Source organism: Schizosaccharomyces octosporus (assembly GCF_000150505.1).
Source record: "Schizosaccharomyces octosporus yFS286 unplaced genomic scaffold supercont6.1, whole genome shotgun sequence".
NCBI lineage: Eukaryota > Fungi > Ascomycota > Schizosaccharomycetes > Schizosaccharomycetales > Schizosaccharomycetaceae > Schizosaccharomyces > Schizosaccharomyces octosporus.
The window spans coordinates 2,565,173-2,577,805 of NW_013185619.1; the positions used below are offsets into that span (position 1 = coordinate 2,565,173).

At 38.5% G+C, this 12,633-nt stretch overlaps 7 protein-coding genes across 7 annotated transcripts; 4 read left to right on the plus strand and 3 right to left on the minus strand.

Annotated features, from left to right (window-relative positions):
- The first annotated feature begins 74 nt into the window (after positions 1–74).
- On the plus strand, positions 75–1,729 carry SOCG_01972 (NLI interacting factor family phosphatase). The gene has a single exon (XM_013160466.1). It carries the CDS (start codon positions 294–296, stop codon positions 1,290–1,292), a length of 999 nt encoding a protein of 332 aa, XP_013015920.1. The 5' UTR covers positions 75–293; the 3' UTR covers positions 1,293–1,729.
- SOCG_01973 (saccharopine dehydrogenase Lys3) lies at positions 1,498–3,179 on the minus strand. Its single transcript, XM_013160467.1, has one exon. It carries the CDS (start codon positions 3,012–3,014, stop codon positions 1,908–1,910), a length of 1,107 nt encoding a protein of 368 aa, XP_013015921.1. The 5' UTR covers positions 3,015–3,179; the 3' UTR covers positions 1,498–1,907.
- A 30-nt stretch (positions 3,180–3,209) lies between these two features.
- On the plus strand, positions 3,210–4,497 carry SOCG_01974 (uncharacterized protein). Its single transcript, XM_013160468.1, has one exon. It carries the CDS (start codon positions 3,280–3,282, stop codon positions 3,616–3,618), a length of 339 nt encoding a protein of 112 aa, XP_013015922.1. The 5' UTR covers positions 3,210–3,279; the 3' UTR covers positions 3,619–4,497.
- A 376-nt stretch (positions 4,498–4,873) lies between these two features.
- Positions 4,874–6,082, plus strand: SOCG_01975 (ubiquitin-protein ligase E3; the record flags this gene model as incomplete). The annotated part of the gene is made up of 1 exon (XM_013160469.1): positions 4,874–6,082. One exon carries the CDS (start codon positions 4,874–4,876, stop codon positions 6,080–6,082), a length of 1,209 nt encoding a protein of 402 aa, XP_013015923.1.
- Positions 6,083–6,169: 87 nt separating this feature from the next.
- SOCG_01977 (copper transporting ATPase Ccc2) lies at positions 6,170–11,142 on the minus strand. Its single transcript, XM_013160471.1, has one exon. It carries the CDS (start codon positions 10,608–10,610, stop codon positions 7,893–7,895), a length of 2,718 nt encoding a protein of 905 aa, XP_013015925.1. The 5' UTR covers positions 10,611–11,142; the 3' UTR covers positions 6,170–7,892.
- Positions 6,312–7,885, plus strand: SOCG_01976 (phosphoribosyl-AMP cyclohydrolase/phosphoribosyl- ATP pyrophosphohydrolase His7). Its single transcript, XM_013160470.1, has one exon. The coding sequence runs from the start codon at positions 6,359–6,361 to the stop codon at positions 7,607–7,609; it is 1,251 nt and encodes a 416-aa protein (XP_013015924.1). The 5' UTR covers positions 6,312–6,358; the 3' UTR covers positions 7,610–7,885.
- A 46-nt stretch (positions 11,143–11,188) lies between the features above and the next one.
- Positions 11,189–12,480, minus strand: SOCG_01978 (TIM22 inner membrane protein import complex anchor subunit Tim18). Its single transcript, XM_013160472.1, has one exon. The coding sequence runs from the start codon at positions 12,320–12,322 to the stop codon at positions 11,843–11,845; it is 480 nt and encodes a 159-aa protein (XP_013015926.1). The 5' UTR covers positions 12,323–12,480; the 3' UTR covers positions 11,189–11,842.
- Positions 12,481–12,633: the final 153 nt, after the last annotated feature.

Below are 12,633 nucleotides of genomic sequence, written 5' to 3' on the forward strand. Positions count from 1 at the left end.
GCACTTCGCTATTCGAGTTCGACCTAGACGACACGGTGCTAACATACGCCCAACTATTTTTAAAAGTTTTTTTGTGAAAAAGCAGGAAAAACCTGGTTTAAATTCCTGTATATACAGTGGGAACGATGAGAATAAATGCTTTAACTGCTAGTTATAAGAATTTGGATAAGAAATAACTTCTCGGCGATTTGCCTATTCAATTGAAACATATGAACAAAAGCATAGGCATAACAATTAAGTAAACTTATATTATTTATAATAAACGAAAACCTAGTGAATCCTGTTTAAGTATTATGTCGTCGAAACCACAATCGACAAGATCCGGAAGACAGGGAAAACCATCGTTTTTTCGAAAGTTTTTTGGAAATTTATGCTCTTGTATTCAAGGCGCACCCACTGAAGATCAAAATGAAAAAGCTACTATAGTTTCCGAATCTAGAAGGCCATCGCAGTCACCTACTCCGAATACACCTCGCCGGTTAAGCCGTACAATTCAGAGTTCAGATTCGGATACGCATACGCATGCAACTGGTCACGCTCCTGTGCATGTGTTTGAGTCGCCCACTCCTGCACGCACTTCTGTATCTTTAGAATCCGCATTTACTCCCACTAACGGCAGTGAAAGAGATGTTAATGAAGACGCAGACTTAGAAAGCAATCATGTTCATTTCCATGAGCAACCCACTGAAGTCAATCCGCCTCCTGAGATTCCTTTGCCTGAAGTTAAGAGATATGGTCCTGAACAATATCTTCTACCTCCAATTGCTAAGGAAGACGAGGGCAAAAAATGTCTTATTTTAGATTTGGATGAGACCCTTGTCCATTCCTCATTTAAGTACCTCGAGCCAGCTGATTATGTCGTCTCCATAGAGATCGATGGGTTATTTCATGATGTTAGGGTTGTGAAAAGACCCGGAGTCGATTTATTTTTACAAAAAATGGGGGAATTATTTGAGATTGTTGTCTTTACTGCATCCCTTGCTAAATACGCGGATCCTGTCTTAAACATGTTAGATAATTCTCAAGTTGTTCGACATAGACTTTTCCGAGAGGCTTGTTGTAACTATGAAGGAAATTTTGTCAAAGATCTTTCACAATTGGGTAGGAACTTGGAGGATGCGATTATTCTTGACAACTCTCCGTCAAGCTATATTTTTCATCCCTCCAATGCAGTCCCTATTTCTTCCTGGTTTAATGATATGCATGACATGGAGTTATTGGATCTAATCCCGTTTTTAGAACAATTATCTAGGGTTCCGGATGTCTCTACTGTGTTGAACTTGCAATTATAATAATTCTTATGTAAAATTGTGCAAGCTTTTATTACCTTTCTTTTTGCCATCCTTAATATGATGTTACGGTTCTCCTATGGACATTGATCCAGCTGTTTCGGTGAAATCTAACTTACAACATCTCAGCTTTTTAATCCCTTCTCCTACCATACCCATGCTGGTAAACTATATCTATTCCATAATCTTTTTTTCTACGAGATTTGCGGTCAATACTCGATTTGGTTGCCTTCCACATTACAAATTAACATTACTCGATGATGAAAACTCACTCTGATTATTAATCTTTTTTCACGTTCGCAAAGATGAAGCATGAGCTAGCGACTGATCCCAAACCTAATTCCTAATAGTTTTTGTTCATTTAATTCATGTACTTTAATAGCATGGAACTCGGGAAGTAGCATAGGTTACGAAAAATGATCTTTTTATTCCGTCTTTTACGTTATAACCTGTAATTATGCAGCAAGCGCTGTATTTGTATAATCTACACAAGAACGATAATATATGTAACAAAAATCCCACTAGTAAAAAATAACCAGTATCGCTTTTGATTTTGATTTAAACAAAAGTTCGTTAAATCAAAATGAGGCGGACAGAGATAACATCAACCTATTCAGATTAAAGCTTCTTTACCATTTCTTCGTAAAGCTTCTTAGCTCTAACCCAGACAGGTGCGTGGTTTACATCCTTCAAAGCAAACAAACTGGGAAGAAGGGCCTCGCTGAAGGCTTCAGAAGACTCTCTAGGAAGCAAAGTGGGAAGATGATCAATAGAAATTACTTCAAGAGGCAAAGGACCCTTGATACCATCAACAGGAACGGTTGGGTGATCAAACGACGTGTTCACATTGTAGATGGGAATAGGATTGTTAGGATTGGTAGTATCGCAACTAACGTCGCATACTACGCGCAACTTACGATCAGATACATTAAGAGAATCAACGGTGCAAAACTTGGGGATAGGGGCACTGAGATAGATGCAGTTAACAAAAATGTCAGACTCAGTAATTTCATGGAAGGGACCACCCTTCTTGGTTTCATTGATATCCCATCGAAGGATATTCTCTTCAGGGATACCAACTTTTGTTGCCAAGTCGCAAGCACCACTACCGCATCGTCCACGAGCACCGATAACCAAAATGCGAGGATACTGGTTGTTATTTTTACGAAGAGCAAGACGAACTTGTCGAGCGACGTGACGCACCAGAGTCTTCTCGTTAGGGAATGGACGGACAGAACCAAAAGGCTTCTTGGGAGATAATATTTGGTGAGCCCAGACCAAACAAGAAAGGGCAGATCCAGCAAAACCTGCATGGTAACCAAATGCAGCAACACGACGGCCGCTGTCGTCTTGCAAAAATTCTAAATCGTAAAGGAGACCGTTACCCTGAGGAAAACGAGACAAGACTTCCCGCCAACCTTCTTGATTCTTATAGCAATGAGCAAATTGGATATGGGTATGATGAAGAGGGCTATTATCGTTTTCAGGAAGCTCCTTCAACCCATATATATAAGCATCGCGAGGTGCATTTCTCCATGATCCTTCAGGAACCATTTCGAATCCAGCACTTTCGAACTCAGAATCCTTGAATGCCCGTTGAGAGGAGCGTTCAATAGTGACACGGAAACCAGCGTTTGCCAATTTCTTTGCAGTCGTAGGCGTCAAAGCACTACGCTCTTCCAAAGGCTTACTTTCGGCACGCAACCAAATATGAGGGCCAGACATTGTTATTAAATACAAGAAACAATTATCCTTCTACGGTTAGCCTATGTCCAAAAAATGAGAGAATTCAAAATTCTATATCAAAAACTTCTCGTTCTGTGTGGTGGAGAGATAATCTAGTTGATGAATAAATACCTGCTTTCGAGTATAGATTCAAGATACCGTGCATACCTTCCAGCTCTTTAAGCGAATCGCGAAGAATAGCAGAAGCTACGCGCGCCAGGCATTGAAACCTTTTGTCTTTTTGAATGCATTAAATTTTATAAGAATGGAGGAGAAAAAACACGTTGAAAATGAGCAATTGAGGGAATCTATGTACCTGAAACCAGGATATCAGGAAGAACCATGCAGTTTACAATACTACTTTGATCAAATGGCAATGTGCTTGACAGTTACTTCGCAGATTCGACATTATTACCGGTATGGAGACTATAATAAGTGTAAAGGAGCTTTTACAGACTTTAAGTGGTGCTTGTCCACAAAATCGAAAAGCCCTGAAGAGGAGCAGAAAATGTTGCAAGAACGTCGATTGGATCAATGGGTAAAACTACGAGAAGGACCTAGCAGTGAAGACATATGGAATGTACGGACCCAACCAAAACACTAGGGGTCGTTTTTGTTATTATTGGAATATTCATTTAAAAGCAACATGTTACGGTAAAACGATTTAGGTGTATGGATTACTTGGTGTGAATTTGGAAGCGAGTCTTTGATTCCTTTTCTTGACGTTTGCTAATGAAGGTAATTTCTACTATAGTCAAGTCTGATGTAGAAAGTTACATGGATTAAGTAAGACAAAGCATATGATAACCGGTGATTCCTACAGTCACAATAGGGAAGGATTATGTGGAGAAAGATTTCTTACATGATTAATAACAAGGATGGGATTATCATTTCGAAGAACTGTGTGATGTGTATATCCTCCCAAATGGAACTCTGATTAAAATAAGCATTTTGCTTCATCCAGGGTGAAGCAATAATTTATGAATGTCTCATCTCGCACCAAGAAATCAGAGAGAAGATTAGCAATTGAATGAACGATTTCAGCAACCGACCAAAATGTCTGGGTTATGTAGATTGATTAAACTCATCATCATATTCCGGTGCGCGTTTTCGAGACTTGATTATTGTCGAATCATTATTTATTTTCTTTAATTGTTCCAAAGATTTGGTTCTACTTATCCAAGTTGGCTGTAAACATTAAAAAAAAAAAAAAAAAAAAAAAAAAAAAAAGGTATAGAATCAGAACCTTTACAGAGTGAACTGATCAAAAATACATCTCGGGGAAGCATGCAATCTCCTCAAAATATTTTTTAATTTTCCATATTCTCTACAAATAAACAAATTCAAATTCAAGCTACTGTTCTTGCTTTTGCTCGTAAACCCAAGGTTAGCAATCCATGATTTGAAGCTTTACGCTTGCACAATCATAATTTCATACTTACTTATTAGAAACAATGTTTTAGTTGTTTAAGGTCTTTAGCGTTAAATTCCGTACGTTTTATTGCCATTTTTCTTTGCTATGGTGGTAGATATTCATTGGAAGTATTGGCGTAGGTCATACCGTCGTGCCTATATGTAGAAGGAACTGACAACGATCAAGTATTAATTGTACTGTCAAGAAGATATTGAAACTATTGGGATCTTGAACACTAAACTTTGAAACGAAAGAATTTATATTCAACAGAGTATACTCAAACTCTCGAAATTTTGACTGGAATCCAGCATTAAGAATTCCTATCACTGGGTCACTGGGACGGTAATTCGTCTTGATTAACGAAAAGAAAGATCCTATTGATTTATTGTAAAGTTAGCTAAGACTTATATTTAAAATTGGCACCAAGAGCGAGAGATTGAACGCCATGAATTTCGACGAGTGGCAGCGAGTGGAGGAAACGGCAATTGGAGACAAATGTCTTCAAAAAATGGATGAATTAGAAACCATTTTATTAGCTACCAAAGAAGCATGTATCACAGATCCTGCCAATGTGTCGAAGCAACTCAGCAGTTCTTGCACAAAAACAGAGCAAGTCTTTGATGATATGAAAAAGATAGAAAAGAAATTCAATTCTTCCATGAATAAATTTGGAAAAGTATTAGATCGGAAATTTAACTTCAACCTGGAAGATATCAGCTTACAGTCTTCGTTTGAAGACAAGAAGAAAGAGCTAAACACCGCATTGGCATTGCATTTCTTTCGCCAAGGAGAAACTGAAATTGCTCATTCCTTTTGTAAAGAAGCTGGAATCGAGGAACCACCCAACATGGTTCGGGCGTTTACACTTCTCAACACTATCCTTCAGGGAATCCGTCAGCATGATTTACAGTCTGCAATTGATTGGGCGCTTCAATGCCGTGGATACTTGGAAAGAAAGGGAAGTAATTTGGAGTTTATATTACGTCGACACCAGTTACTGAATGAATATTTTCAAACCAAGGATGTTTTAGCGGCTATCCATTACTGTCGCACATATTTGACGGAATTCCAAGAAAAGCACTTGAAAGAAATTCAAAAGTTAATTGGTGCGTTATTTTTTAGTTCTAGAAGAGCTAATCTTGTTTCCTCCAAAACGAATGGATTCCACGATGGTCTTCCCAGAGAACAATACGGAATAGAGCAGATTGCGAACGACGTTCCAGAAGATTATCGAAAAGCTTTACGGCTAGATTGGAAACATTTGGAATTAATTTTCGTACGTGAATTTTGCGCTGCTTTAGGAATGTCTTTAGATTCTCCCGTGGATATCGTAGTCAATGCTGGCTCAATTGCTTTGCCGGTTTTGTTAAAGGTGTCTAATATCATGAAGCAAAAGCATACTGAATGGACTTCCCAAAATGAATTACCGGTTGAAATACATTTACCTACAAACTACCACTTTCACAGTGTATTTACATGTCCTGTCAGTAAAGAACAAGCTACCGAAGAGAACCCTCCCATGATGATGGCTTGCGGCCATGTCATTGCTCAAGAAAGTCTTCGACAACTTTCCCGAAATGGTTCTCAACATTTTAAATGTCCCTACTGTCCCAATGAAAATGATGCTGAAAGCTCTACTCGAGTGTATTTTTAATGAATTCTCTAATATGATCACTCTGACTTTTCTTATGAAACTCTTAATATTATGATATAAATAATGAAAGAAATTATAAAAAAAAAATCATTCTTTCAATGCAAGACACGTATCTCATGTTTAATTTATTGATTCCATGCCTTCTCACTGATCCTTCTTGTTACTTATTTCGAGTCTGTTACCTAAGTGACGTTACCCTTGAAATGTTATGTTCCTTGCAAAAATTCGTGGAACCCATCTTTTTCGTAACTAGACGTTCCTCTTAGATTTGGAAAAATGGCGGTGTTACCATTTTTTGATTTGTCGAAATTTGAAGGTGATGGAATTAAGACCCTCAAGTGGCTTCAATACGTCGGTTGTTTGGAAACTCGGGTGTTTCCTGAACACTTTGAAAAATCTTTAGAAAAAGTAAAAAAGATTTCGGAGTCTGTTGATTTGATTGTCGATATAACAACGGGACTGTCCATTGAAGAATGTATTAAAATTTTGAACGCCGGTGCTTTAGCTATTTTGGTGAATGAAGAAGTTCTGCAAGAACTGTCTGACATTTCTCCTAGCCGTCTCATTTTAAAGACAAATACCACTGACATAAAAAAGGTTGAAGAGCTTTGTAAATTTGCTGGCTCTTTTCAATGGATTGCAAGAACACAAGACTATCCTCCTGATTTTTTTGAGAAAGCTAGTAAGCTGATCCACAAGTCAGTCTTGCCAGCTGGTGGAAACCGCATGCTTTATTTAGAATTTCCTGTCAAACCCTCTGTTGACACATTAGCTTCTATCTCCTTGCATTCTGTTGTTCCAGTTGTCACCAGTGAGTTTCTCACAGTTAACAAAGATGCTGAACCAGAAAAATTACATCTCTCTGATATGGTTATGATTGACGCCAAGACCGATCGAAAAGATGGTCTCTACTCCACTTTGGTTGTAAATGAGCTTGGCGTTGCTCTTGGTCTTGTTTACTCCAGCAAAGAAAGCGTTGCTGAGTCTATGAAAACAGGTACCGGTGTTTATCAATCCCGTAAGCGTGGCTTGTGGTACAAAGGAGCGACCTCCGGTGCTGTCCAAAAGTTGTTGCGCATCGATTTGGACTGTGATGGAGACTGTCTGCGTTTCGTCGTTCATCAAACCGGAAAAGGCTTTTGCCACCTTGACACTTTGCATTGTTTTGGTCATGCCTCTGGTTTACCTCAGTTGGAATCTGTTTTGACAGATAGAAAAGAGAATGCTCCCGAGGGCTCTTATACCGCTCGTCTCTTTTCCGATCCAAAATTGTTGCGTGCCAAAATTATGGAAGAAGCTGAAGAACTTTGTGATGCTAAAACCAAAGACGAAGTTACTTGGGAGATGGCTGATTTACTTTACTTTACCATAACTCGTTGCGTCGGTTCAGGTGTTACTTTAGAAGACATCAGCCGTCATTTAGACTTAAAGCATCGTAAGGTCACTAGAAGAAAAGGTGATGCTAAAAAGGCTTGGGAAGAAAAGTTGAAAGATAAGGGAGGTGTTGCCAATTCTGAGTCCTCATGATTCCTTTAATTATTGAGATTACGTTTTCACTTGGTATAGACAATAACTGAAAAGAACAAGTAAATAGACCACTATCTTAACGTCCTTTAGTCAATTGCATAAATTAAGCGCATGATATTACAACAAAAATTTATTTCCTTCTAACGCTTTCAGCGTCGAATTTCTTTAAAATTAGTTTTACCATTATTAACCAAGAAAATAAACAAAATAAAAACAGTGAAACAGTTTTTTAGACAATATACTTTAACAGAGCGGTGTAGTAAAAAAATAAAAGGTGGCATAATTATACTTGATTGTCAACCCGCTGATAGCTGTTTTGCGTAGAATGCATGTGTAGTTTATTGCGTAAAGAATCCCACAGTTTTCGAAGCTTTTGTTTGAAAGTATCCCCTTCGAAATCCGATGTCTCTTCGATGGTATCATATTGTGAAGGCCTCTTCCATCTCTTCAACAACAGACTGCTTAGAGTCACACTGAGACTAGAGAACATCATTGCTGCACTTGCCCACATTGGGTTCAAATATATATTCCACGGTAAAAGAAAACCCATAGCTACAGGGACCATTAAAAGATTGTAAGTGCATGCCCATACTAAGTTATAACGTATTCTTCTAACAACCACTTTGGCAAGATCAAATGCAACCGCAACGTCAATTAAAACGTCTTTTCGAACAAGGACAACATCGGCGCTTTCTAAAGCAATGCCAGATCCGCTGCTTGGAGCAATGCCAACATCAGCTAAAGCCAACGAAGGAGAATCATTGATGCCATCTCCTACCATTGCAACACGATGTCCTTCATCCTTCTTCTGTTGAACAATAGCTGTTTTTGTAGTTGGAACTGCCTCCGCATGAACATCTGAAGCTAAAATGCCAACATCATAAGCAACTCTTCGAGCGGTAGGAAGCTGATCACCAGTAAGTAAACTAACGTTTTTTTTCATCATTTTTAAGGCTGATACACAGCGAGCGGCATCCGGTCGTAATTCATCCATGCACCCGAAAAATCCCAAAAACTCATTATTCACAGATATCTGTACACATGTTAATCCATTATTAGATGCAAAATTCAATGTGTGATCAATCTCAAGGGGAGTATAAATTTGGTTTTCTCTTAAAAGCAGTGAATTTCCCAACAATAGAGTAAAAATACGGTTTTTGTATAATACTTCAGCCTTAGCACCTTGACCTGGAATTGCAAGAAAAGATTTGAGCTCCATTGAATAGGTATGTGAAAGCTCTTGGAGTTTTTCAGTAATTGCTTTGCCGATGGGATGCTCACTGGCAAGTTCTGCAGTATAGACTAATCCCCAAAGTTCATCAATAGAAATATTCAATTTTTTTGTATTTTCCTCAACAACTTCCATTTGGTTAACTGTTAATTCACCGCGAGTAAGGGTTCCAGTTTTGTCAAATATAACAGTGTCAACTTTGTTGAGCGCTTCTAAAATATCACCCCCTTTAATAATAATACCATTTAAAGCTCCAACACCTGTTCCAACCATAACTGCAGTAGGTGTACTTAAACCTAAAGCACAAGGACAAGCTACCACAATAACACTAATGGTTAATTTCAAACAAACGGCAAATTTTCCAATGCTATCATTGAATATCGGGGGATATGAAGATGAGAAAGTGACGAAAAGGTACCAAAAGGCAAACGTCGACACCGCCAAAGTTATGATTACAGGGACAAATATTCCAGCTACTTTATCCGCAAACTCCTGAATAGGCGCCTTGGATGTTTGAGCCTTTTGAACTAAGTCAACTATTACCGCTAATTGCGACTCACGAGGAGACTTTAGAGCTCTGAACAGTATACGACCATTTCCATTGACAGTACCACTTAAAACATAGTCATCCACTTTTTTAAAGACAGGCACAGGTTCACCTGAAAGGGAACTTTCATCTATATAGGAGGATCCTTCAATAATTACACCATCGACAGAAATACGATCGCCTGGTCGAACTAAGACTGTATCACCGCGCTGTACTAAATCCGTTTCTATGCTAATCTGTTCGTCATTTTGAATAATGGTCGTATTGGAAGGGGAAAGATTGAGAAGTTGGGAGAGAGCAGCAGATGTAGAGCCTTTTGCTTTGCTTTCGAGATATCTTCCCAGAGTTACAAAAGACAGAAGCATATCAGAGGTATCAAAAAAGATTGGAGCAGTTTTATAAGTATCAGAATGGTGAGCTTTATATAGTAACATCAGGCAAACGCTAGCTAAGAAAGCTGCAGTAGAACCCAGGCATACTAAAACGTCCATATTTGCCTTATAGCGCTTCAAAGAGCGAAATGCGGTTTTATAATACACTCTTCCAACACCGAACTGCACAGGGATGGAAAGCAGTAGACTTACCAAGTCAGAAGCACAGATGCCAAACAAATGAGGCACAAGAAAAACGCTACGCATAGTTTCGCAAGAATCGAAAACTTTAGGAAGCAACATAACAAAAAAAGAGAAAATAATACACACAATAAAACGAGATCTCCAAACCTTTGCTTGATCCAAGCGTTGAAATGAGTGAAGCCTGGAGGACATGGAATCCACCGATTTGTAAGTACACGTGATATCCATGGATTCTATTTCTTCCAAAATCGTCCTAGGGCCAGTAATTTCGGAATCATAGCTGACATGAATGACAGCATCCGGCTGCGTTTGTTGTCGAACATTTAAAACACCCTGTAAATCGTTTATTTGGCTTTGGACCTTTTCAAGTAATTCTTGGTTTAGAGGAGAAGGAAGATAATACAAAGCAGTTTCTCCATGCTCCCCTTCTGATGTGGAAATGATAGAAGCATCGAATCCACAGTCTTCAATCCTTTCTATAATGTCTTCAGGAGATAGCGTGCTCATATCGTGAACAGCAACGGCCCGTTCCAGCAATAACGACACAGTAAACTGCTGCATACCCTCAACGGATTTTAACATTGCCTGAATCGAAGCAACGCAACTAGTGCAAGTCATCCCTTGCACATTAATAATTGTAGTAACCATAATTTGACTTTATTATTTATTTTGAAGAAATCCAGAGTAACGATACGGAATATGGAAGCCGTGAAATGATTCAAAAGAGCTAGCAGAAATCTAAAAGCAAATTGATGATAGAAAAAAAACCAAAAAATAAACAATGGCGGATCAATAAATAAGACCCAATACGCCTATGAATAGAGTAGCTGAGATGAAATTGTTGCAGAGAGGACAACAACAGAAGATTTTAACAAAAGAGCAGTGTGCCTAGGAGAATTTATTAACACACAAAAGAGAGATTCGTATTCGAAATTGATTTGAGTGATCCTCCTATAAACGAAACTCTCGCAATGAAAAACGTCTCCAGGTGTTTTCCGACCTGTGTGAACAAACAAGTGGCCAGCCCGATGAATAGTTTAGGATAAACGGAGTGAAATCACCTTTCAATTCAAGAAAAAAGAATGAAAAGTAAGAGAAAGCGGGAAACCAATTGAATATTGGAGGATTCTTGAATTCAAGGTGTTTGTGAGAGAATCAGATAACCGCTGCGAAAAAACTTAAAATCATGTTACCCGATAATCAACTACGCAAACAAACAGAATTTATACGATTAATCGGATAAGAAAATATACAGAGATGGATTGATACATTTAAATTTTGATTTCCTATGAAACTATCAAATTGCAATTACTTAGTCAATAAGCCTCTCATTCAGAAGTTCTGAAATACAATTCTTCCTTCCTTATTAAAAAAGATCGTTCGGCTGGCGTATCTCATATAAGAATCCATACCTTGAACTTCAGAATTAAGCATTACTGTAATGCAAGAAATTGCTGTGAAAAAGATATGAACGAGCTAAACAGAAATAGAAATGATGTCCTCTAGGAAAACAGTTCCAGCGTGAAATGGAGCGAAAGTCTGATTGAGGTTGAGAGACAGAACAAGTAGCAGAAATAGCAAATATTTGCAAAAATAGAAGAAACGTCGAAAGTGCGATGGAACCTGAATGTATGTATGTCTGGTGACTACCCAAATGGAGAGAAACATTCAAATCGCCTGTACGTGTATAGAAAATCAAAAACGAAGAGCGACGAGGTGAGGATTAAAAATCGAGGGGGGGAAATGGTTGAGAAACGTTAATCTTTTCATTGAAGGGGGAAATTGAGAACCTTTAATTATTATACTAGGTATAAGGCAAATAAGACACCTACGAGAGGAATTTACCAAGAAGGACACATGAAAACACAAAACTAAATAGATCATGCCTTCCAAAGCTTCTTAATGCCCTCAGTCAAGCCAATATCATTAGTGTTAAATTCATAAACACCGATAAAGGTGAGGACTGTGAAGCCACGGAGGATCCAGTGCACAAGAGGGCCAATACGATGGAATCTGCGCTTAGGGAAATAGTCAATGACACATGATTCAAAACCCAAATGAGCATGCGTAATCATGGTGCAAGCAAGAGCAGCGTCCAAAATGGGATGAGAGGTACCGGCGAAAAGTGGCATCACGACTTGAGGGACCATACCAATTGCGACAATACGCTCAAAATTCCAGTGGTAACTTCCGTGAAACTTACTAGGAGGAGGGAATACTGCAGCATCGTTGACAGTACCTTTGATGGATTGAGGAGGAGGAGGGAAGATTTGTCTTACAGCGCTAGAAGTAAAGGGTCTTGCAGCAAAGAAAACAGAGCTTTGACGAAGAGCACCAAATCCAAGGCGTGTCTGCAACATATTTCAATTTCCAAAATGGTTAAAGGCAGCTACTACAGTATAGGCAGTCGGTGAGTTTATATTGGCGGAATCCAGTCCTACACCATTGGTGGATATGACACTAAGCGTGAGCGCTAACGATAGCATACCGCACAGCAGTCGGTAAATTCATAACGAACTATAATGAATGACAGTGAGTATATAGATATAGTTGTTACAGGTAAATAAACAAATGTAGTCGAAAAAAAAAAAAAAAAAAAAAAGTTTAGGTGTGTTTAGAAATAAGTAAAGGAAATATTTGAATAAAATAGAATTAACGAAGAATTGGTTTG